This window comes from Zeus faber, assembly GCF_960531495.2.
Source record: "Zeus faber genome assembly, chromosome: 20".
Lineage (NCBI taxonomy): Eukaryota > Metazoa > Chordata > Actinopteri > Zeiformes > Zeidae > Zeus > Zeus faber.
Window position 1 is genome coordinate 28,467,858 of NC_137207.1, and position 25,161 is coordinate 28,493,018.

At 49.6% G+C, this 25,161-nt stretch overlaps 1 protein-coding gene across 1 annotated transcript; it reads right to left on the reverse strand.

Moving 5' to 3' along the window:
* Positions 1–237: 237 nt before the first annotated feature.
* Positions 238–25,161, reverse strand: prr12a (proline rich 12a). The gene is given in 16 exon segments (XM_080021617.1): positions 238–1,364; positions 6,555–6,650; positions 6,771–6,902; positions 9,334–9,431; positions 9,528–9,635; positions 10,393–10,901; positions 12,971–13,104; positions 13,494–13,610; positions 13,888–14,318; positions 14,494–15,298; positions 15,381–15,617; positions 16,039–19,408; positions 19,410–20,307; positions 21,659–21,820; positions 22,577–22,734; positions 24,403–25,161. Coding segments are annotated over 16 exon segments (7,473 nt in total). The 5' UTR covers positions 24,486–25,161; the 3' UTR covers positions 238–1,229.

The window sequence follows — 25,161 nt, forward strand, 5'->3', positions numbered from 1 at the left end:
CACACACACACACACACACTATAACACACACACACACACGCTATAACACACAAACATACGCTATAACACACGCGCTATAACACACGCGCTATAACACACACACACAATAACACACACACACACACACACACACACACACACACACACACACACACACACACACACACACACACACACACACACACACACACACACACACACACACACAATAACACACAAACTATTTTTCGTGGTGTTTTATTCTTTCCAGGAGTTAATGTACAGAACAGAATTTTCTTCAACAACTGTACAATATTTACACAAAAAAAGTGACTTTCCATTCTTTTTTGGGAGCTGGGATCCGCTTCCCAAACAAGTCGCAGTTTGCACAGACACCAAAAGCAGAGAAACAAAAACAAAAGAAAACAACAACACAATTTCCTCTTTAAATACCACGTGTTCCTTTGCGTCGGGGGGGAAGACGGCTGGATATGTTATGTTTAGTTTAGAGAGAAAAACAAAAGAGAAAAACTTTATTTAAAATGTTATTTAAAATGTTACGGCCTTTGTGAGTTTCAGTTTAAAAACCTCCTGATATAAATAATAAAAACGTCTTTTTATATATTATCACAGAGCGAGCTGGTCCGACACGGAGCTCCAGGATCCCCCTCCTCCCTCTCCCTCTCCTTCCTTTTCCTTTCTCTCTTCTTTCCTTCTCTCCAGAGCTCACGGTAAAGTCTTCTCCAAAAAATAATTTATGTAAAAACTCTACAGTAATGGCTTTCCGCACGCCGTCCGTCAATATCACTGTCCCAGTGCGACGCCCGCCCCCTAGTGGTCGCCGTCCGGGATGACATCTTCGCACTTCCTGTTTCCCGTTTCCCAGGAAGTCTCTCGGAGATCGAAGAAGGTTTTGCTATTTCTTTTTTTTTTTTCCTCTGGGCTGTACAGTAGGTCTGTCGTGGTTTTAATCATCGTTGTTCCATCTGTAATACTGTCTTACAGCGCGGTTCCAGGAAGTGAACGCTTCGGCGGCGCAGGAGAGTTTGTCTCCAAACCAACAACTTTGAATCATTTATTTTATTTCACTTAAATATTATTATTGTATTTAACAATAAAATCATTATCCATGTGGCACTAACACTGTATAGCAACGATAACACTGACGCTGTGATAAACCTACTGTACAGCGCTGTCTCCCGGCGACCCGGCGTGCACGTGGGGGCGTGCGCGTTGGGGGAGGGGTGGGGTCAGGCCTTGTCGCCGACTGACAGCAGCTGGGTGAAGGCGTTGTACAGCGCGTCCAGCCAGCTGTGGTTGGCCATGCACTGCTGCACCACTTCCTCCTGGCCGGGGTCCTCCGCCGCCCCGGCAACCATCACAGTCTGCACGGCAATACACAGCAACATTTTAATACCATAACAATGCAGCTTTTTAACACTGTAACAAACAACAATTGGGGAAAATAATTGAATTGTGATATTTTTAGACTAATATTGCGATTGAAGTTCCTTATCTTTATTCATCACTAAACACAAGAAATAAATCTTTCTATAGTATGACCAACACGACACGGACACAGTCCACATATAAACTGTTCTTTCCTGATGGAAGCTGATGCATGAATTGATATGAATAACATATCTTCATTTAATTATTGAATTGTAAAAAGAAAGCTTCAATCACAGTAGAAGATTAACTGATTCATTAAACTTTGAGCCTTGTAATCAGTGATGTGCGAGTTTGAACTCTTTTTACCGACCGGCCCCTCCTACCTGTCGCAATGTAGCTGAATGTTATTCTCCCTTGTAAGTCGCTTTGGATAAAAGCGTCTGCCAAATGACTAAATGTAAATGTAAATGTACCTGCTACGAGCTAGACAACGTGTCACTAACACTGTTGTGCAACTGACATTAACTGTATTTGTGGAAATGTATGAAGCTCATGAGTGTATTGAAAATAAACCACTTTGGTGTTTGCTTCAACTCTCACAGCCCGGAGCCCCGCAACCCTCCCCGAGCCGATTGGTCTGACGCATGAGTGAGTGAGAGAAAGAGTCGCACCCCGGGTCCATAGCCTTGAGTCAGTGACTCGGGCTGCGAAACGCCGACTCGCTCACTCGGGACTCGCTCTCCCGGCCCGGAGCTTAAGGTCCTGGGCTGCCACTGCACCCATCTCCATGACCCACAGGTTCCTTGCCACAGTGACGGTAATCGCCTGTGAATTTTGTTGAGCATTTGAGCGGCTCTGACTCCTCAGCTCGTGAGCAGTGAGTCAGAGAGAGCGGCTCTGATAGGTTGACTGCTTCTCCTGAGGAACAGCAATGGGCTTTGAAGCCAGTTTGACAGAGTAAAAAGCATTTTTCCCCACAAGCGATCATGGGAGAAGGAGCAGCTGTAAAACAAATTGTAATTTTTTTTTGAGCGTCACAACCTCTGCAAAATGATTAGTTTCACTGTCAGAACTTTATCTATTCGGTTTTGATAACATTTGGAAAGTCGCGAAGAGCTGCAGCATTTAATTATTTTAACCCGTTCGTGTGAGCGAAGGAGTAAACCCGAAGTTCCACGTCTATGGTGCGTGTGCTCTGCGGGCGCTGGAGGACTCCCCAAGCTCTGCGTGACTCAAAAACCAGACTCTCTTTCGTGACTGACTCATACAAACTCCAGTCAGTAAAAAGAGTCTAACTCCCCATTAATACTTGTAATGATTAAAATCTGAAAATTAACATTCCAAAAATATGCAGTGCTTGAGCAGAAATGTCTTTTTCTTTAATAAGTTGGGTTGCGCGCATACGTCCACATACACGGAGAGCCCACAGTGTGCTCAGGGACAGCTTGATGCTCATTCAATTTCAAAAAGTTAAAGAAATTAAATAAATAGACTCGTTCAGACTAGTTCCCGGCCCCGCCGGACTCTACGGGTGTTCGGGGCTCTGCCAGCAGGACACGCCCCGCACAACGCACTGTGGTCTGGGCAGGAGCGGTGGGTAAAACTATCGCTATGGGTGGGAGGGTAAGACAGTCAGAACGTGTCCCCATGAGGCGCGCTTTCATTTCATACGCACTTGTTTCGTTCCATAAGGAGACGTGAAATAAAAACACACTGTTCAGGTTCTGCTCACAGGCACCTCATCGCTGTCACGTGCAACACTCTATACACACACACACACACACACACACACACACACACACACACACACACACACACACACACACACACACACACACACACACACACACACACACACACACACACACACACACACACACACACACACACACACACACACACACACACAAAATTCACAACAGGTGTTTGATCCATGAATCCAGCAATACATTTCCTGGTTCAATTAGAGTTGGTATTTAAAGTCCTCTTCATCATGCTGTTCACATGTTGACATCATGAGACCAAGACCACACCTAACAACTGATCAACAGCACCTCGCCTTGCGAGGCTTCAAACAGGATGTTGTCAGAGGGAAGTGGCCACTGAGCTTAGAGTGTCACAGAGTGTCATCAGCAGGTTGCAACAGAGATACAGAGACTAGAAGAGTCACAGAAAGGCATTGAAGTGGACGTCCTTTGGCCACATCCCACACTGATGAGCGCTTCATTGTGAACAGTGCCCTGAGGAACCGCATGATGATGCCACTCAACTCCAGGCACATTGAAGGAAGGTGAGAGGCACCAAGTGTCACGCCAGACCATTCAAAACCGTTGACATCAGCGTGGTCTGCGTGCTAGACCACCTGCAAGGGTGCCTGACCACACCACCAGGCACAGGCATCATGGTCTTGCAGGGGCCAGGGAGCATTGACGCTGGACGAGGGACCAGGGGCCTCAGTGCTGTTCTCTGATGAAAGTCGATTCACGTTGAGCAGAGATGATGGAGACGTCAAGGAGAGCGCTACGCATCAGCCACTGTTGTCACCAGACGAGCCTTTGGTGGTGGTGGTGGTGTTACAGTGTGGGCAGGTGTGTCTAGTCAATACAGAACTGCCCTACACTTTGTGAATGGTACAGTGACAAGCCCATACTACCTGAATGACATCATTCATCCAGTCATTGTGCTCATGAACAACACATTTCATCTTCATGGACGACAACGCTCCAGCTCATGGAGGAGGCATCATTAGGGAACGGCTGCTGGAGACTGGGGCACCTCAAATGGAGTGGCCTGCACTTTCTCCAGACCTGAATCCCATAGAAAACCTATGGGATGAGCTGAGTGGCCGTGTAGAGGCTCCTAACCCTGTACCCCAGAACCTCAATGAACTGAGGGCCCCCTTCAAGAAGAGTGGGGGGCCAGGCCTCAGCAGACAATAAGTTGACTTGTGAACAGCATGAGACGTGGTTGTCAAGCTGTAACTGATGCTCAAGGGCACATGACAAGTTATTGAGACATTGACATTTGTTGTTGTGGTAAACCCACCAGTTGTTGGCTTTTGTTTTAACTAATTGTTTGAGATGAGGAATTCTCCATTGTATCTTCTACTTAAATGCCCTACTTTCATCATATCACTGGAGCGTCAACTTTTTACATTTTCCATAAATCTTTGTAAGTAGTGTGTGTGTATATATACACGCACACACACAGTTGTTTTTTTTATCGCAGCCTTTGCAATTTAACTGCGATGTTGATTTGAATTAGATTTATCGTTCAGCCCGAGTAACAATGTAATAATGTATTACTGTAACAATGTATCACTGTCACAATGTATCACTGTAACAATGTATCACTGTAACAATGTATCACTGTAACGTCACAATCTATCACTGTAACAAAGCCACAATGTAACAATGTATGACTGTAACAAAGCCACAATGCAACAATGTATCACTGTAACAATGTCACCATGTATCACTGTAACAATGTATTACTGTAACAATGTATCACTGTAACAAAGCCACAATGTAACAATGTATCACTGTAACAATGTATCACCGTAACAATGTATCACAGTCACAATGTATCACAGTCACAATGTATCACTGTAACAACGTCACAATCTATCACTGTAACAAAGCCACAATGCAACAATGTATCACTGTAACAATGTCACAATGTACCACTGTAACAATGTCACAATGTATCACCGTGACAATGTATCACTGTAACAATGTATCACTGTAACAAAGCCACAATGTAACAAGGTATCATTGTAAGAATGTCACAATGCATCATTGTAAGAATGTCACAATGCATCACTGTAACAATGTCACAATGTACCACTGTAACAATGTCACAATGTATCACCGTGACAATGTATCACTGTAACAAAGCCACAATGTAACAAGGTATCATTGTAACAATGTCACAATGCATCACTGTAACAATGTCACAATGCATCACTGTAACAATGTCACAATGCATCACTGTAACAATGTCACAATGCATCACTGTAACAATATCCCAATGTATCACTGTAACAATGTATCACTATAACAATGTATTACTGTAACAAAGCCACACTGTAACAATGTACCACTGTAACAATGTCACAATGTATCACTGTGACAATGTATCACTGTAACAACGTCACAATCTATCACTGTAACAAAGCCACAATGTAACAATGTATTATTGTAAGAATGTCACAATGTATCACTGTAACAATATCACAATGTATCACTGTAACAATGTATCACTGTTACAATGTCACAATGTATCACTGTAACAATGTATCACAAAACAAAGCCACAATGTAACAATGTACCACTGTAACAATGTATCACTGTAACAACGTCACAGTCTATCACTGTAACAAAGCCACAATGTATCATTGTAAGAATGTCACAATGTATCACTGTAACAATGTCACAATGTATCACTGTAACAATGTCACAATGCATCACTGTAACAATGTATCACTGTAACAATGTCACAATGTATCACTGTAACAATGTCACAATGCATCACTGTAACAATGTCACAATGCATCACTGTAACAATGTATCACTGTAACAATGTATCACTTTAACAATGTCACAATGCATCACTGTAACAATGTATCACTGTAACAAAGCCACAATGTAACAATGTATCACTGTCACAATGTATCACTGTAACAATGCCACAATGTATCACTGTAACAATATACCACTGTAACAATGTCACAGTGTATCACCGTAACCATGTATCACCGTAACCATGTATCACTGTAACAATGTCACAATCTCTCACTGTAACAATGGCACAATGTGACAACGTATCACTGTAACAATGTCACAATGTATCACTGTAACAATGTATCACTGTAACAGTGGATCACTGTCACAGTGGATCACTGTCACAGTGGATCACTGTCACAAAGGAACACTCTAACAACTCTGGGAGTGAGAAAATATTGATATAATAGAGAAATGTGGCTCTTTCCCCCCCCACAATACTGTACACTCTTAAAACAACAGGATCAATACTTCAGTACTAAAGTCTGTGTGTGTGTGTGTGTGTGTGTGTGTGTGTGTGTGTGTGTGTGTGTGTGTGTGTGTGTGTGTGTGTGTGTGTGTGTGTGTGTGTGTGTGTGTGTGTGTGTGTGTGTGTGTGTGTGTGCACGTGTGCGCACGCACCTCCTTCTTGCACTGAAGGAAGGTGTGGTACTTGTAGTGATGCAGGGAGTGGAAGAGGCTGTAGAGTCTGGAGGAGTCGGCCGACAGCTTCAGGTCCTGAGACACAACAACAGTTTTTTTCAAGACTAATATGACTGATATGATATACTGTATATGTTATGTCAATTTCCTGTTTTCTAAAAAGCTGCCTGCACAAACACACACACACAAACACACCTGTGGTTTGGGGAGACTCTTCTTGACCCTGTTGAGCGTCTTGCGGTTGTAGGCATCTCCGCTGAGTCGCACTGTAACCGAACCAGAGTCCAGTGGCTCCAGGGTGATCTGGGGGTAGGACTGCAAAGCCTCCTGGGAAATGGAAGAACGGATTTATTAATAATAGTAATAATAATAATAATAAATTTAGCTGCAGGCAGCAATACACAGGGTCCAGTTTAGTCATTAGTTATGTACGTATTACACGTGTGATTATATGCAGGGACATTTGTCAGACTAGAGGTCACTGAAAACCACGGATTCTTTCTTTAATCGCTCATTTTGTGGCGATGTGGGCCGCGCCCCGCTCAGGTTGGGAGGAGCGCGAGTTCCAGTTCAAATCGGTGGTTGAGGAAGACCCGCCGGGTCTGCTCCGGGGGGCCTCATCGCTGCTGCGCGCTGCCCGGCTGAAGAGTGCCATGGTCGGGGAGAGAGCGGAGGAAGTGCCAGCCCTCCTGCTGTATGATTGGCTTTTCGTGTCACATGGTTGTTTCTCTGCTCTGTCCTTGTTTTTTCCAATGCCTTCGAGTGCATGAAACCCATCATGGCTTTGCACAGTTTATATGTTAACGACTTCCTTGAATCCGGCAAAGTAAGGAACTACCTAACCTAACACGGTTAGATGCGAATAGAATGTCTCTATTCCAAAAAGAGCAAACGAGAAAATATAAATCGAAAAGCCCAGATGACGTCAAACAGGTAAGACGATACACAGACACCGACAGTAGGAGCCACTTGGAGAGAACAGGTGGAGCATGACAGAGCCTAGGCAGACCAGTAATTGGGGCGTGGCTGAACCATGCAAGAACCGTGACACATCCGCGCTCGGACCCTGGCTGGAATTACATCCCCCTCGATGATGTAATTTTGCGCCGGTGCCTGGGAACGCCCCCAGGCTGCAATTGTAGAAAAGCAGTTGCAATGCTTTATCTGTCCACCGGGGTGTGTGGTTCAAAACGTAAAGCAACTCGCGTATTCAGGATATTCCTGCGTTTATTTAATGAAAAATATACATGATTAGGAATATGTTCTGTTCATCTAATCACAATGCTTAATGTATCGCCAAACTTGACATATGCATTCCTGCAGCGTTTTTGAACCGCAGGAACTTTTTCATCGTTCTAAGGACGTTTTGGAAGAACCGTCCGTTTCATTGTGTCCTCGCCTCACTACTGTAGGAACGATCGTAATTCTTAGAGAAACTCATTCAACTTCTGCTCCAGGACAGTGACTGAACCTTCAGTGATGGATGTGCCGGTGATGGGACAAATAATATAATAAAAAAATTATTTTATTGTCTATGTATTTATTACATTTTACGAAGTGAATTGAATGAAACAGAAAATTGCCAAGCGAGCGAGCCCGTGCTTTACAAAAGTGGGAACAAAGTTTTAAATTATATCTTGTAAATCTAATATGAGTTAAGATTCAGCAACTGGGTTTATTATTTCTTTCCTAGTGGATTGATAAGGTGAAATAAGTGAAAGTTACGGTGAAAACATAACACGGAACTCGTGCTGAAACCCCACTGGATGACGACTCATTCGTGTCACCAGTGCCAGGTTCCCGGGAAGCTCCCCCAGGTCCTCGTGCCCCGCGTGGATCCCCTCTTATGCGAAAACACGCCTCGTATGGTGAGGTCCCAGATGATATATATTCACACACACACACACACACACACACACACACACACACACACACACACACACACACACACACACACACACACACACACACACACACACACACACACACACACACACACACACACACACCCACCCACCCCCCCCCCCGGTTGCATCCCTCTCCTTTTCTCCCCCATTTGCTGCCATAAGTATGACAGGAAGAGGCCACGTGACCAGTTGTAGTTCCAGTTTTCCTGGACCTAATTCACTGTTTTTCAATACATGTTGTCGTCCAATGTTCATGTTTTTGTGTAAATGTTGTTTGTTTCTATGTTTATTTGTCTCACCATGGTGATTCTCCCCCTTGGAGTAGTGATCAGTTGTTTATAGACCCAAACATGATAAATAGTTCTCCAAAGAGGGGGGTTGGTGGTGGTCCTCCAGAACCCAAAACTGTGCTCTTGTCATTCTGCAGCTCGTACACAGGACAGAGCTGTTGCAGCAGTTGTTGATGATTTAAGAATGAATAAAGAGTTTCATTGCAGGTTGAGAAGTTTAACTCCATTTGCAGAATAACTCTGTCCTAAATGCATTGGCACAAATACTCATTCAAATATAAAAATAATGACAGCACAGGTTAAAAATAGATCTATAATAAAAAAAAAAAATAATAATAATAATAATATTTTATTATTATTTAGAACAAACAATATCGGTGTTGATAAATCTCCCACCTCTACATTTCTGAGCCATTGCTACATTCATTAGCATCACTGCTTGCCATGGTGACGCTGATACACATGGTTCAGTTGATAAGCACACCCCTCAGCGGGAAGGTGTGGAGCTGCTGCTCCTCCTCCTCCTCCTCAGAGGTAAAGCGTGAAACTCCGCCTTCTCACCTGGTGCTGCGTGCTCATACTGAGTCGTCTCAGGAGCCTCCTCTTCCGTTCGATGAGGATGCCGTCTATTTTCCTCATCGGGGGGAGGTACAGCTCGTCTGGGGACACACAGCAAACGCCGTCAGCCTCAGTATGCTTGCGTGCATGCGTGCATGCGTGCATGCGTGCATGCGTGCGTGCGTCTGCACGCTCACCCTCCGTGTCCTCCAGAGCTTGGATCATGTCGGGGTCCAGCGCCGTGCTAACCAGCATCTCCACATAACTCCTGTACATCTCCTTCATCATCCCCCCTTTAACTAGCACTGAGAGAGAGAGAGAGAGAGAGAGACAGAGAGATTGAACACAGGAATTACACTTGACTTAGGTGATAATTGTTCCAAATGGTAGACGCACTGGGAACAGAACCCCTAACCCTTGTGTCCTCCTTGGGTTGTCGCCATAACAGGCACTGCCCTCCTTCTGGCCACACCCCCCAAGCAGCTCCTTCCAGGATGGCGGCTTTGAACACGGTCCTCTAGCAGTCGTTCCTAGCAAACCCTCACTTCCTGTTTGGACTTCCTAGGTCTGTCCAGTTGACTACCCCACCATTTTATCCAGCTCACCACCAGGTGGCGCTAGACAGCTCTGCTCCTCTGAGAACATTTGACCTGACTGCAAAGTTGACCATGGACCTTCAGCCCAAAGTGCTCTGGCAGTAGGTACACTGCCCCTGGTGGTGGAACATGGTGCTTGTTATGGACAGTCCATGGCACAGAAGTCCAGTAACAAAGCAGCTTTCGGGTTCAGCTGGGGCCGTTTCTCCATCGTCGAGGCCCCCAGTAGAGCTATGAAGTCACTCTGTCCCTGTGGACTACCGACTCTTTCCACTCTCCCTAGACGCTAATGGTCCACCTGGCAGGTGGCCGGCCCGAAACAAATGGTTTGACTTCTCTATTCATTTTTGCTGATCTTAAGAATCTTTGACTGTCCTATAAACTGAAACAAGTCCTAAAGCTCTGAAACTACACCAAACACCTTGAAAAACTAACATTGCCGTTAAACAAAACAAAATGGTCTTACCGTCGTCCTCGCTGGCATCTGAAGACTCCGACTCGGAGGAAGAAGGAGGAGGAGGAGGTTCCTTCAGCCACTTCTTCCTCTTCTTTGGTGGAGGTTCGGCCATCTTGGCCTGCTTGGCTTTGGACGGACGCACTGCCTTTTCCTTCACAGCTTTCCTGTACTCCTTTGGCTTCCCTCGCTCCGGCCTCTCTGGCTGGGGCTGAGGCAGAACCCTCCTCTCCCTCTCCAGTCTCTCCTTCTCGGGTTGGACCCTCCTCTCCCTCTCCCCTCTCTCCTTGTCTCCTCTCTCCTTCTTCTCGGAGTGTACCCTCCTTTCCTTGTCCCCTCTGTCCTTGGCTCTGGCCAAGGTCTTGGTTCTTTCTGCCTTTTCCTCCTTGGCGGCGGCAGCTCGCAGCAGGGGCTGCTGGGTAGTGGCGGTGGCAGGAGGTGGCACTCTGGGGGGCAACTGGCGTCTGGTGCGGGGGAGGGGAGGAGACTCGTGAGGGGCGGGTGGGGCAGTGACCAGACTCCTGTTTTAAAATGTGAACGAATCAAACACATTGAAACGGTGTTAGGACGCCTTGACGAGGCACTGGAGCATCTGCAGGGATAACAGGGTTCAATTTAAAACAAATCTACATTTAAGACTGAGACGCTTTTATTCAATGAGTTCTGCTGGTAAGTTCTGTACATTTGGAACAGAGCAGTGAGTGTCAGGTTCAGCAGTAGCTTTTAGGTTTTATCATTAATGTTGATGCTGACGCAAAAGGACTCGGCTCTGGACTTAAGTCAATTTCGAGTTTTACCGGTCCGGTGTACGACCCTAAACCGGTTTGACTTTATGCAAACCAACTATACCGGTATTTGTCATTAGACATTCTGGCAAATTAAAAAGTAGCCTACATCAGCTACCTGTGTGGACGGTGTCACAGCACTTAACCCAACTTATATTGTATTCGTAATAATATGACTAGGTGATTAACATGATATTATGTTTGTTTATAAACTGACTAATTGAGCCACTAGCGCAGGGGAGGAAATTACAGAGTCCCCCTCAATATATCATTGTAAACATAACTATATCATTTAAAATAATGCATTGAAAGCACAGCTGCACTTCCTCACTCTCTCTTCTATTCGACAGTGAGTTCACTCACTCACACACACACACACACACACACACACACACACACACACACACACACACACACACACACACACACACACACACACACACACACACACACACACACCACTGCAGGGCCCACATAGCCCCGCCTCCTCTCACTCAGTGCTGTCTTCTTCCGCCCACTCGTCTCATTCGCTCCGGTTTGTTATAGTGTAAGCTCCTTAACGATGGCAAGTGCAGAGCCACCACGACCGGTTTTGATTGACAAAGAAAACAGCAGGAGTGCTGTTTGGAAATACTTCACATTTGAGGCAAAAAAATACAACTAACTTTTTAAACCTATCCTCAACCTCATTTAAACCTCAGGGTTTTTTTTTCTCCAATTTCATGAGACTCAAGTCTATAATAATAAATTGTATTTATTATTTTGATGTTTAGAAGAAGAAAAGTTAAGTTGAATGGTTGTAATAAAAACACAGAAGGCCTTTCTCTATCTGCGTTCTTGTGTGTACTTGTGTTCTTGTCTGTACTTGTGTTCTTGTCTGTACTTGTGTTCTTGTCTGTACTTGTGTTCTTGTAGACTTGTGAAACGTCATCAGTCGCAGCCCAAGTACTGTTCCAATTCAAAGTACTCATCAAGCCAAGTCCAGTCCAAATGCCAGGATGTGGACTCGCTCCGTCCACTTTATGGAGGATGCATCGGTGGTGACTGGTGTGGACTTGGGACAGACAAGTATCCCACAATGCATTTGGCACGAAGCGGCGTACTTGGTATTGAGAAACGACCAATGTGTCACTCAGTTGTCCTGCGGATTGTGGTGCCAATGTGAGCGGCTGCTGATTCAAGTGTGACACCTAGTGGTAAGAGTCTGTATACTGGTCCGGTCCAATGTTTGGCTTAATTTACATTGGCCCAATCCTAATTGACTCATTTAGAGAAAAAATAAACAAGTGCAATAAATACTCCTATGGCAGAATTTAGCACATTTGAAGGCAATTTAAAGACTCGTGGACACCCTGATGAACTATAGATGTGTTACAAAGGTTTAATGAGCTACTAAGAGTGTTGTGATGAGGTATTAATGTGCTTTACAGAGGGTTAATGAGATCAGTGTTGGAGCTATAACAGAGGTATAATGAGGTTTGAAAGAGGTATGAGGTGTGGCAGATGTAAAATTAGGTATAATAGAAGTACAATGAGGTATAACAGATGTATAATGAGGTGTGTCAGAGGTATAATAGGTATAATAGAAGTACAATGAGGTATAACAGAGGTATAATGAGGTGTGACAGAGGAATAGTGAGGTACAATAGAAGTACAATGAGGTATAACAGAAGTATAATTAGGTGTGACAGAGGTATAGTGAGGTATTATAGAAGTACAATGAGGTATAACAGAGGTATAATGAGGTGTGACAGAGGTATAGTGAGGTGTTACAGATACAATGAGGTTAATAATGTAAATATGACCTGAGTGCGGGTGCGGTGCGACGCCATGGCCTCCTGGAACACACTCGGACGTAGTCCTTCTTGTTGACGTTCTCCAGGAACTTGACATAGAGGCGCTGGTAGCGCTTCTTGGCGTCGCCAAAGTAGCCAAGATACTGAGGAGGAGGAGGAACGGGTCTAGATTTATCGTTTCATAATTCTCTTTAAAGTGAGGCTAAATATGAAGTTTCATCCTGAAAACATTATATATTTATGAAATAATGTATGAAGCAGTGAATTCTCTCATTTTGGACCTGGGTTAGGTCACTGGACTCTACGTCATGTTTCCACGATATGTCAGGCTTTATTTGTGAGAGGATCTGAACGGATTCTTAATTATTTCCTCCAATGTCTGACACAGCATTTCTTGCCGGTACCAGATCGGACCGGTCTGTTTTTTTTGACGCATGCTTTCATCTAATGACAGACAGTATATACTGTACACAGTGAATCATGGTTCAATCCAAGTGCAGTATGAATGTAATATTATATTAAGAGAACTCACGTTACTGGTGGCACAGAACTGCCGCTGTCCGTCCTTGATCTCAGGGCTGAACTTCTGCAGCAGAGCTTTCTGGACCCTCCAGATGGGGGGGGGCTCTCTGCCCGTCTGCAGCGCCACCTGGTGGGGGCACGTGGTAGAGCGAGCGCGCACACACACACACACACACACACACACACACACACACACACACACACACACACACACACACACACACACACACACACACACACACACACACACACACACACACACACACACACACTTTTTGTTTCACCTGTTTACTACCACGTTGAGGTGGTAGTAATCAATTACAACATAATTCATTTTAATGTGTATTTTTGGTGTAAATAGTATATAATTAAAAACAGATTGAGTAGATATAAACAGAAAATACCTTGAGGGGGCGGATGTCCTCCACCCGCACCACAAACTCGTCCCTCTCTCGGAAGATTCCTTCCCCCCCACTCTCACTCTCATTCTCCTCGCTCTCCCCCGCGATGGCAGCGCCGCCCTGCTTCTCCGCCAGGTGGAGGGAGGTCATCTTCTGAGGCGGGGGCTCCTCGGGGGAGGCGGGCGGGGGAGGAGAGGAGGAGGGAGGCAGGGTGGGGGGAGGGGTGGCGGGAGGTGGAGCCGAGGGTGGTGGAGCGAGGTCACAGGGGGGTGGGCTGGGGCTCTGCCGGCGAGACGGCTCCTTCTCTTCCCGCGGAGGGGGAGGCGAGGGGATAGGAGGCAGGGGGGAGGCGGGGGAGGCGGGGGAGGCAGGGGAGGGAGGATCAGGCAGGGGGCTGGGGGTCTGGGGAGGCTGCACCTCTTTGGGCTGAGACTCTGGAGGAAAGACGAACACGGGTTAGGGAAGCATCAATGCATTGTGGGACACCAGGATATTTGACACCATCTTGGTACTTCAGACGGACTAAGACTGACGCCCCTCACATGCTAACTTGGTGTGCTAAGTAGAATGCTAGTGCTGCTGTGTTGCTCAAGGGCAAGGCAGCCTCACCTTCCGGCTTGTCATCTGTCTCTTCCCTCCTGTCGTCATCGTCGTCCTCATTGTCTTCATCGCTCCCCGCTATCCCGCGCTCCTCTTCCTTTCTCTGCTGCTGCTGCTGCTGTTGTTGTTCCTCCTCCACCACCACCGCCGCCTCCTCCTCCTCCTCCTCCTCCTCCTCCTCTTCCTCCTCTTCCTCCTCTTCCTCCTCCTGCTCCTCCGTCTCCCTCTCCAGAGGGGCGGGCTCGGTGGGCGACACCCCTTCCTCCACCTCCTCCTCCTGTTGGGGGGGCACGTCAGTCTGAGGGCTCAGCTTGGGAGGGGAGGAGGGGGCGGTGGGCTGCGGGCTGAGTGCAGGGAGAGGTAGGTGTAGCGGCAGCTGAGAGGAGGGAGGCGTCGGGGGAGAAGGCGGCAGGGGGGCAGAGCCCAGCTGTGGGGTGTCGTAGAGGGCGGAGATGGCGGAGGAGATGCTCTTCTGCAGGTCCTGGTTTTTCCCCACGGAGTCCTCCTCGTCCGAGGAGAAGGAGGGCAGAGTCTCCAGGTTCTGCTTTAGCTCGTCCTCCAGGCGTTTGGGAGAGGGGCAGCTGCCCAGAGGCTCCGCCTCCACAAATGGGGGTGGGGCCTGGGCCACCGGAGCCGGGGCGGCGGGCGACAAGGGCCGCAGTCCGCCGGGTTTACAGGCGGAGGGGTCACAGCCAGCGGCGACAGGGTCCAGGCCTGGAGGGATCTCCAAACCCGGAGGCTTCTTCCCAGTCTTCAGGAAGTCCAGGAAGGAGGCCATAAAGCCTGCCTTGGAGTCAGAGTCCTTGTCGTCCTCCTGTAGGGGACGATGGTGTAGTTCTATTAGCCAATACAGTTTAACAAATACATAATTAACAATTAATTTCTTGGGTCCCTACCCTCTCCTCCAGACTCTCATCCTCCGCTCCCCCCTCACTCAGCAGCGGGCCCCTGGTCTTGGTTTTGTCCTGGGTTCTGGTGCTGGCGCAGTCGGCGCTGCACGGGGCCCCGGGACTCATGCCCAGGGAGGGGGCAGAGCCTACCGAGCCGTCAGACAGGGCTGGGTCCGTCCCTGACAGGGAGTCTGTCCTCAGTAGGGCGTCTGACGAGGACATGGTGCCGACGGGCAGCTTGATCTGGAAACACACCTCCATGTTAGTCTGCGAGTCAAGCGCTCGACAGTAACGGGGGCCCAGTTTTGGGCCGTTGTCAACAATGTTGTGCTATCTGGTTAATTTGTTGTCGACATGCGTGGTGTACCTCGATCCAGCTAATGAATTATCTATCCACCCCAATGATAAAATTATTACAATTCGTCTAAGACTCTGTCAGTCTTCGCAACCCCCTCTAAACTTTAGTGTCTGGCCCTGGTATTCAATGTTGCTTGATTTATTTTAAGTTTAGATCTAGTTACTTTATATAAGCTGTGCAAATTGTTGAAATTAAAACTTATAAGAGGGAACAGATTGCTCCAAATGGTAACTGCTTGCCCTTGGTTGCCCTTTAAGTAGTGACCTGCAGTGTCATGATGTCGTAGTAATGTGGGGGTGCTGGTACCTTCAGGGGGGGGATGGGCTCTCGGTGGCCCTGCTCCTTCCCACTCATTTCCACCATCATGTCTTCCCTCCTTCCTCCTCTCCCTCTACCCCGGCCCCTCCCTCGGCCCCTGCCCTCCACGCTGAACCCGCCACCTCCTCCTCCTCCTCCGCCTGTAGCGCCTCCCATATCTCCCATCATGCCACGGGGGCTGTAGGGCTCAGGCAGCGGGCGGATGCGAGGCCGGCCTCGGGGCCTGGGGGGCCCCTCTCTCTTGGGCTTGGTGGGTTTACGGCCCCGCTTCTTGGGGCCTTCCTGGGGCATCAGGGAGTAGCCAGAGGAATGGTAGAAGTCCAGATCAGCCATCAGGGGGCTCAGGGAGCCTGTGCCAGCCCCCAAGGCCCCCTTCCTGCAGCTGGACACCAGGTCAGGCAGGAGGTCCGGGAGCCGCCGACTGTTCAGACGGATCTCGGCCGGCTGGTCTGCTTTGTCCTCATCGTCCTCGAACTCGTACTCCTGGGCGTAGCTCTTCTTGGGGAGTGTGGTTGGGTCGCGGCGTTCCTTCAGCAGGTGGAAGGAGCTTGACTTGAGGAGCTTCTTGGGCCGCGAGGAGCAGAAGATTGGGGACTGGAGCCCTCCGGACCTGGCCCCACCGCTCGTCCCGGCTCCCCCGGGCCCAGAAGAGAGCTTACCTGCAGAGACGTTGGGGCCAACGGGGGGGCCCGGGGTCTGGATCAGGCCCAGCTGCTCAGTGTTGACAGTGGAGGGTAGCTCGTGGCTTTTCAGGGAGTCCAGGTCCAGGGTCATGTTGCTGGTGGCGGGCTCCTCCAGACCGTGGCAGTACTGCCCGAAGCCCTGCTCACCCAGCATGTCGAAACCGGATCCCGCTCCTCCTCCACCGCCTCCCCCGCCCTGACCGGGCTTCATGGAGTCCAGCGTTTCCTGCCCTGCCTGGCCGTCACTCAGCTCCTCCTGCCCCACACCGCCACTGCAGCCAGACTTGTAGTCGTCGGTGCAAAACATGTCCTCCATCCCAGGAAAGAAGGAACGGTCCTCGTCCTGGAGCAGCGAGTCCGGGAAGCAGATGGAGGTCAGGGGGACGAAGCGGTTTTGCTGGTTCTGACCGCTTTTCTCCGCTGGGCTGACCGAATCAAACCGGTGCTGCTCAGAGGCCGACTGGGGGCCCAGCTGTGGTTCAGTCTGCCCCTGGGGGAGGGAGGTGGTTGGAGGCGGGGCGAGATGGTGGGGCTGGCTATGATGAGGGAGCGCTTGTTGGTGGTGAGAGTTGGGGTGTTGCTGCTGCTGCGGGTGGTGCTGCTGCTGGAGGTGGTGCATGTGTGATGGGCCGGAAAGGCCCATGTCGGACTCGGATAGGAAAGAGTGGAGCTGGGAGTGGTGGTGCGACGTGTGCTGCCGCTCCTGCACCCTTTCACGCTCTCCAGCTCCACCCCTAGATCCGCCACCTCCGCTGACCCTCCTTTCCTCGGCAGCCGCCACCTCGGAACCGGTCTGAGCCAGGGAGCGCTCCAGCATATCCAGTGAGGATGCCACTGATCCATGCTTGGCTTGGTTCTGGTTCTGGTCATGCTGCTGACTGTAGTGGGCCTCCAAGGCCTGGGACTGGAGTTGGAGCTGGAGCTGGGCGGCCTGTGACGGAGGCTGGGCCTGCTGCTTGCTCGAGCTCATCCGACCGCTAGCACCGTCCATCACAGCCTGCTGTTGGCCCATGGAATGCTGCTGCTGAGAGTGAGATTCCAACTTGTGGTGCTGTTGGTGCTGTTGATGAGAGTCCATCTTGTGGTGCTGTTGGTGGGAGTCCATCTTGTGGTGCTGTTGGTGCTGTTGATGAGAGTCCATCTTGTTTCGGGTGGTGTGGGCTAGCACTGACTGCAACAAATGTGGTGCTGGGTGGTTCTGGTCTCCGGAGGGATCCAGGAGGCCCACCGCAGCTTGGGATTGGGGAGAGATCTCAGGGCGTTTCTGGGGCTTCTTCTGGAGCTCCATCTTCTGGAGCTCCATCTTCTGGAGCTCCATCTTCTGGAGCTCCATCTTCTGGAGCTCCATCTTCTGAAGCTCCATCTTCTGGAGTTCCATCTTCTGGAGCTCCATCTGGGCGTGGGACTGCAGCTGGGAGTGCGAGGACACATGCTGGCTCCCCAGCTGGTGGGAGTATGGGTCAGCACGCCCGTAGTGGACCACCGAGCTTAGGTTGTCATGGTGATGGAGATGCTCTGTGCCACCCCTGCCACCACTTCCCCGGCTGCTTCCCACGGAGCGGTCGTTCCTCTGTTGTTGGTGATGTTGTTTCTTCAGCGACAGCTCCAGCTGGGTGTCCAGGCCCGAAACGGCCCCTCCCCCAGACCCAGCACCACTGGCAGCGCTGTGGGTGCGAATGACGCTCTGGAGGTGGTAGCGCTCCTCTGAGGTCTTCCCCAAGTCGTAGGACAGACTCTTACCTGTGTCTGTGGTGGGGGGCGGGGCCTGCTGCGAGGTCTGCGATGGGGGCTGCTGCTGCTGCTGCTGCTGCTGCTGCTGCTGCTGCTGCTGCTGAGGGGGGTGGTGGTGGGAGGCGGGGCTGGCCTGAGCCTGCAGCAGATGCTGAATCAGGAAGTCATCTTCATCGTCCACTTCCTCCTGTGATCTCTGAGGCCCCGCCCCCAGCAGGGAGTCGGCCTTGGACTTGGAGGGGGGGGGGTGGTAGGACTGGGGGCCGGGGCCCCGGGTGTCAGGGTAACCCTGCGGGGAGGCCAGGAAGGGCGGGGACAGCACAGAGGAAATGTACTTGTTGGTGCCAGCTCCCCCTGGAGACTGGGCGGGGGAGTGCAGTCCGGGACGCATGCTAGCGGAGTTGGCAGAGGGGGAGGGGCTAGAGTCTGGGAGGTGATAGGTCCCTCCGCTGCCCCCCCCACCCCTCTCATTGGCCAGGCTTCCCCCGGCTCCTCCCCCAGAATTCCCGCCTCCTGCATTGGCGCCGCTTCCGCTTCCAGCTGCGGCGCTAGCAGAAGACCCGGACGACCTTAAAAGGGCGGGGGAGTGGCCTGGGGCCCCGTAACCTAGTGACGGGCTCCCAGCGCCCCCCATGGAGGAGGGCAGCGACCCGTAGGCGGAGTCGTAAACGTCTGAGGAGTAGCCCTGGCTCCGCCCCCCCACACTCCCATAGGCCTTTCCCCCGGAGGCGGCACTCAGGTCTTGCGCCTGGGGGGAGCTGAAGCCCCCGTAGGACTGGGATAGGTGGGGGGCCGGGGGGGGCTGGCTGGGAGAGTAGGACTGGGCCTGGGGGGGGGTCTGCCCCGTCAGTGCGGAGGGGGGTGCGGGAGAGCCGTAGCCGGACAGGCAGGACTTGGGCAGCGTCTGGGGGCCGGACGAGGTGGGTGTGGGGGGCTGCGGGGGGGGGCGGGGGCGGGGGAGCCGGCTGGGGTGGGGGCTGCTGCCGGGAGGGGGCCGCGCCCGAGCTGGGGATAGAGTTGGAGGGGTGGGGGCCCGATGCCGAGGAGGATGAGGACGAGGAAGAGGAGGTGGAGGAGGCAGAGGGGGGGGTGTGGGGGGTCCGGGAGGAAGAGGCGGAGCCTGCGGAGGAGTAACCGCTGCTGGAGCTGCTCTTCGTCCCCTTCCCTGCCGAGGAGGACGAGGACGAGGAGTAGGCGGGCTGGATGATGGGCCGGTACTGCTCCGTCCGGGCGGAGGCCTTGTGGTCGGGGGGGGGGCTGTTCTCCCCCAGGGGGCTGCAGGAGAGCCCGGCATGCCGGTGCGGGGGGGCGATTTGCTGGTAACCTGCCCCCCCACAGCTCAGGTAGTGCTGCAGCGTGGCGGCGGGCCGCTGGTAGTGCTTGATGACCGAGTCCTGGCGAGGGGCCGTGCGTTCCTGGGCGGAGCCGGACTGCGCCTGGGCGGAGGAGAACACCGAGGTGTTGTAGAGCTGAGGGGGCTGCTCCGCCAGCAGGTTGAACTGGTGCGACTGGAGGTGGCGGGAAGCGGAGCTCTGCGACGAACCCGAACCCGTCTCCTGCCCCCTGAAGGAGGCGCCCTGCGAGGACAGCAGGCGGTCGAAGCCCAGGCCCGACTGAGAGGGGGCTTTGATGTGCAGCAGGGGGTCGTGGGGGGAGAGCAGCCCGTTGGAGGTGGGGCTGAAGGTGGCCGTGTCCTGCAGCGACAAGGAGGCGGCGGGGAAGGAGCGGCCGGAGAAGGAGGCCGGGTGCTGATAGGCCGAGAGCGCTGAAGAGGAGGGGAAGGAAGCGGAGCCTGGCAGCGCCCCCGAAATGAAGAGCTCTGCTGGGGCGGGGGTGTGCATGGCTGAGGGGGAGACAGATCAGTTAATCAACTTCTGATGAGTATGAATCCTCCAAAACATCTTCTGTGTATTTCTGTATGTTCTAATAACTGGAATGTATGTCGGGTTAAATGACGCGGTTTAACATCTATGATGATCAAAAAACACCATAATTAAGAAATTCCTGTAACTTCAGATGAAACCAATATCTTGGTTTGAAACATAAAGCAACAATTTCCAGGTTATTTTTGACCCATCATGTCCATCAGGCCAGAAGATCGATGACAATATCATCCCTGTGTGTCCAGTAGAGATAGCAACGGGCTGCACGCTTACTGAATTAGCTCAATGCATGGCTGCAGAAGGGATCAGCTAGCCTAGCTCCTGGGAATCTAGGGAGATGCGGGTTGTTTTAAATGCAGCTACATTTATATATTTTTAAAGTATAAACATTTATCTTCCGTGCATATGTAATTGTATAACTTCCAAACAAAGTATATGTATATAATATATATTAATATTTAATATCATACAATTTCAAAATCTATTCAGAGATTCAAACAATAAGAGTTGAATCTTCAGCGATTTTTCTTTTTAGCCAAGCTCTAGATTGTACCCATTAACCCTCGAATCAAATATCTAATTTGTATGTTTTGATTCGTCCTAAAGACCTATTTATAAGATCTATTACTTAAATAACTCAGCTTTTTGAGATTCTGGAAGATGTATCTTACTATAAAGGAAGGAATCTCTGTGTCTGTCCTTCGATTATCTCAATAACCGTTTATGTGATCTACTTCACACTTGACGGGTGTACCGCTGGGGACCCAAGGACGTGCAGTGTTAAATTTGGTGCTTTTTGGACACACGACACGTGCAAAATTGATCAACTTTGAATCAACGCGCCAACAGCGAGTTTATCCAAAAGCCTGACTTAGGTGAGTTTCTTCCTGTGAGAAAGTGTATTTTTCCGTTGTTTTTCACCGCAAGTCACATGTTTTGAACAGGCACTGTACTAGTTTTCCAAATGCAGCCTTGTGTTGCACTTACACAGTTAGCATGCCGCTAACCTAATGCTTCTGGAAACACACAGATGAAATTGGTGTTGACGTTCTGATCTGACTCTGGGTAAGAAAGACAAAAATGATATTTCCCCAAAAACTGGATTGCCCCTTTAATAATGAATAAACATTAAACATTTGAAATATTAAATATATATATATTTTTTTATATTCTAGAAACAGTCCAAATTTCTTAAAAATAAATAAATTAAATTAAATTTGAAAAAAAACAAAAAAAAACACATGCGCTCTGAGAGTGCAGCTGCATTAAATGTCATATGAAAGGTCGTGGCGTGCAGGAAGCCCCGCCCACCTGTCTGCCATGACGGAGTGCGGAACTGGGACAGGAGGGAGGAGGCGGAGGGCGGAGGCTGCGGCCCGCGGGACTCCAGTGCCGAGATCAGGTTCATGACGGAGGTGTCGGGGCCCGAGGGGCTGGCGTGGTGCAGCCCGGTGTCAAACAGCCCTGACAGGCCTGAGCACCGCAAGACAAAATATATAAATCACTAATAAATCTGTTTATTAACCACCTTTAATTGCAGATCTGAGACTGTGTCCTCCATTCTGTTCACTATATATTTTGTAAAATATGATCTGATGTTGTAGTGCACTATGCACTGATCAGCTCAATTATATATATATATTTTTTTATGAATGTATTTGACAGCACGGTACTGACAATATCCATTTTGGGTTTCCTTACTTCAATCTCAACATCTCCGCATTTTTATTTCCCGCATTGTTCATTTCCATTTGCTAGCTGTTGGTTTAAATTTAAATTTAAAACACTAAATTCAGCACAACAGAGATTTTCTATTATAAATGGCTAAACAATTCACATCTCTGAAAATACGATTAACTCTGAAATTTTAAATGAAGGCTTATAGATTTTTTTAACGCAATAGTCTACCCAAATTTAATCAATACATTACCCATCATCATGCCAACAAATAGCTTCTGCAACAGGTTAACATGTTTTATTACACGCTGTTATAAGCATATATTATGATAGTGTCATAAAATGAACATGAAAAAGCACAATTAAATAATTTTCTGACAATCGTCAACTAAAACGTCATGATGGCGACCGCTCTATAATATAATAATTATCATTGTTTAATAAAAACTATTTCTTAAAACACAGCATCATATTCATCAGTGACATCGCTGCACTCTGCCTGACGCTGCCTGTTACCGTGGCAACAGAAGTAGATAAACAGCATTCCCTCACCCAAACTGCGCCCGGCTGCACCCCAGGCCCCCCCCTGGGTGGAGCCTCCCGGATGGTGGTTGGTAGCATAGCCCTGCAGCGGGTGGGGGGCAGCATAGGCCTGGCGGTGGAGGAGCTCCGAGTCCGGGTGGGATGACCTGGAGCTGCCGTACACCAGGCTGGGGGAGGAGGAGAGAGTGGAGGGATAGCGGATGGAGACGAGGAAGGACGCGGGACGGAAGGGTGGAGAAGAGGGATGGAGGAATGGAGAAGAGGGGACAAAGTGATGGTGGATTGAGAGATGGAAGAGAGGATGGATGGAGAGACACAGGAGAGGAGGGACAGTAGTCTGTTAATCACCTTGTTCTAAAGGTATTTTTACAGATATAAATATAAATGATTATATTAATAACAGATTAATAGATTATTAAAAGAAAACCATCAACCTGTTGAGCCGCCACGAGACTCTTAAACGAATTGAAAAGGCAAATATAAAAGCTTATAAACCATTTAAATAATTAGAATTAAGGGGGTTATATATCTATCTTATATGGATATTGTGATACAGGACTAGATAGTTTCCTGGTAACAGTTAATTCTACCTGGTCTAATCAATAGTGATTACTAAGAATTGGGTATCAAATAATAATTTTATTGCAGATATTTACACAAATATCATTAAATTGATTTATATTGAGGTATTCAACAAAACATACTGTGATATTAAATGTTATCAATATCTCCCCAACCCTAATAAAGTTCAGATCAAGGAACTTCCTGTCCTAATGTTATCCAAACAAAGGGTGAGGTCCACATCTCAAGCAGTGGGGTTGTATTTATGACTAAATGTCTTATTATTAAAATGCTTTTAGTGTGTTCCGCAGGTCAGGTATGAGGATGAACCCCTCTGCTTCCCCACCGCAGCCTCAGGCCAGGCTGCAGGGCCGGAACCTCGCCCGAGACCCAGCCCGCCTGGAGGCTCTCCCAGACGGCGGGCAGCTGCGCTAAGCCCCGCTCGGCCTCTTTGCGAGTGACCTCAAATGACTCCCCAGCAGCTTTGTGAGAGGAACCAGCGGATGGACAGAGCACCGCCGCAGCCAATAGATATTATGATCATGCATGAAAACATAGATTTTTAATGGGTCTATAACCGACTTAAAGACTAGAAACGTACCCCCAGGCTGTGCTAGTTTGGTGCCTGTCGGGGCCTTAGCAGGCTGTCTGGCTGGCTAGGCTACAACACTGCTGCTTACAACAAACCTTTGTGTTTTTTGTCAAAAAATAAAATATAAAAACATCGATTGTCGCACTGGAAATTAATTTCTTTAATCCTTGAATCGGCAAACGTCGCAATTAAAATGATGCAAAATGCATAATTGTGCATTAGTCACCACCAGCCTCCAGAATGAACCTGTAAAACAAACCCAAATGGGATTTTACATTCGGGGATATGACACCGTTCCTCACGCACGACGCAGACAGGTCCACATGGACCGGGCTGCAGGGCCGATCCATCATGCATCAGTCGATGAGTTCGGATGGGGGGAGGTGGTGGTGGTGGTTTCGAGGCCTGTATCCAACAATAATTCCCATAGATGGTCCAGACACCCCTCCACCCACAACCCCCACCTTCACCTTCACCCCATCGGCCTGTCAATCACATCCACCCTCCCCTCCATCCCTCTCACCCCGCCCACCTCCATCACACGCACGCCGCTAATAACAATAATAATGATCATCATAACAACAACAATTCTAATACTACTACTACTACTACTAATACTAATAATAATAATAAGCCGTTGGAATTTGGTGGTGCGTGTTACGCAGCCTGTGCCCGTATCTACCTTGCCTTCGCCGATCTGTCGTAGCTCCATCCCGCTCCAGCAGCCAGGTCCCCGAAGCCTGCGCCCGGGTAGTTCCTATCCATCTATCCGAAAGGAGGATGGAGGGATGGGGGAGGGATGGATGGAGGTGGGAGCGAGGCGAGGGGAGGGGAGTGGGGGTATCCGGAACTCGGGCTCGGTCGACGGTGCACAGAAATGAAAAAATAAAATAAAATCCTCAAATCCGTGTCGGTGCTAAGTGAGCATCCAGCCCCAGGGAGCGGAGAACGGCATGTCGGAGGAGGGGTGGAGGGGCGGCGGGGGGGGGGGGGGGGATGGATGAAAAGAGAAGGAGGTGGAGGAGGAGGAGGAGGAGGAGGAGGAAGAGGAGTATTAACTCCCGAACCTCCCCGAAAACCAGAAGGAGCGGAACGTCTCTTCCCCCGGTTCTACTGTCCCTCCGCCGAGCAGCCCCTCGCAGCGAGACGCGCGGCCATGATGGCGGAGAGGAGGTGAAGGCCAGAGGATGGACCGCTCCGCACCGTCCGATTCCCCCTCTCTCGCTTGCTCGCTTCAGCTTCTCCTCAGAGAACCGGGCGCACGGCGGGCATGGCGGGCTCCACGGGCCGCTCAGCGAGGCTTATTCCCCGCGGTAAACCACACACATTCCCGGGTGGACCTGGTATTTCCCCCTGCTTCGGCTCCTTCCCGCCCCGCAGCTCGGATCCGGGCTCCGGTACAACACGGTGCTCCGCTTCAGACCTCCCTGCGCCGCGCTCC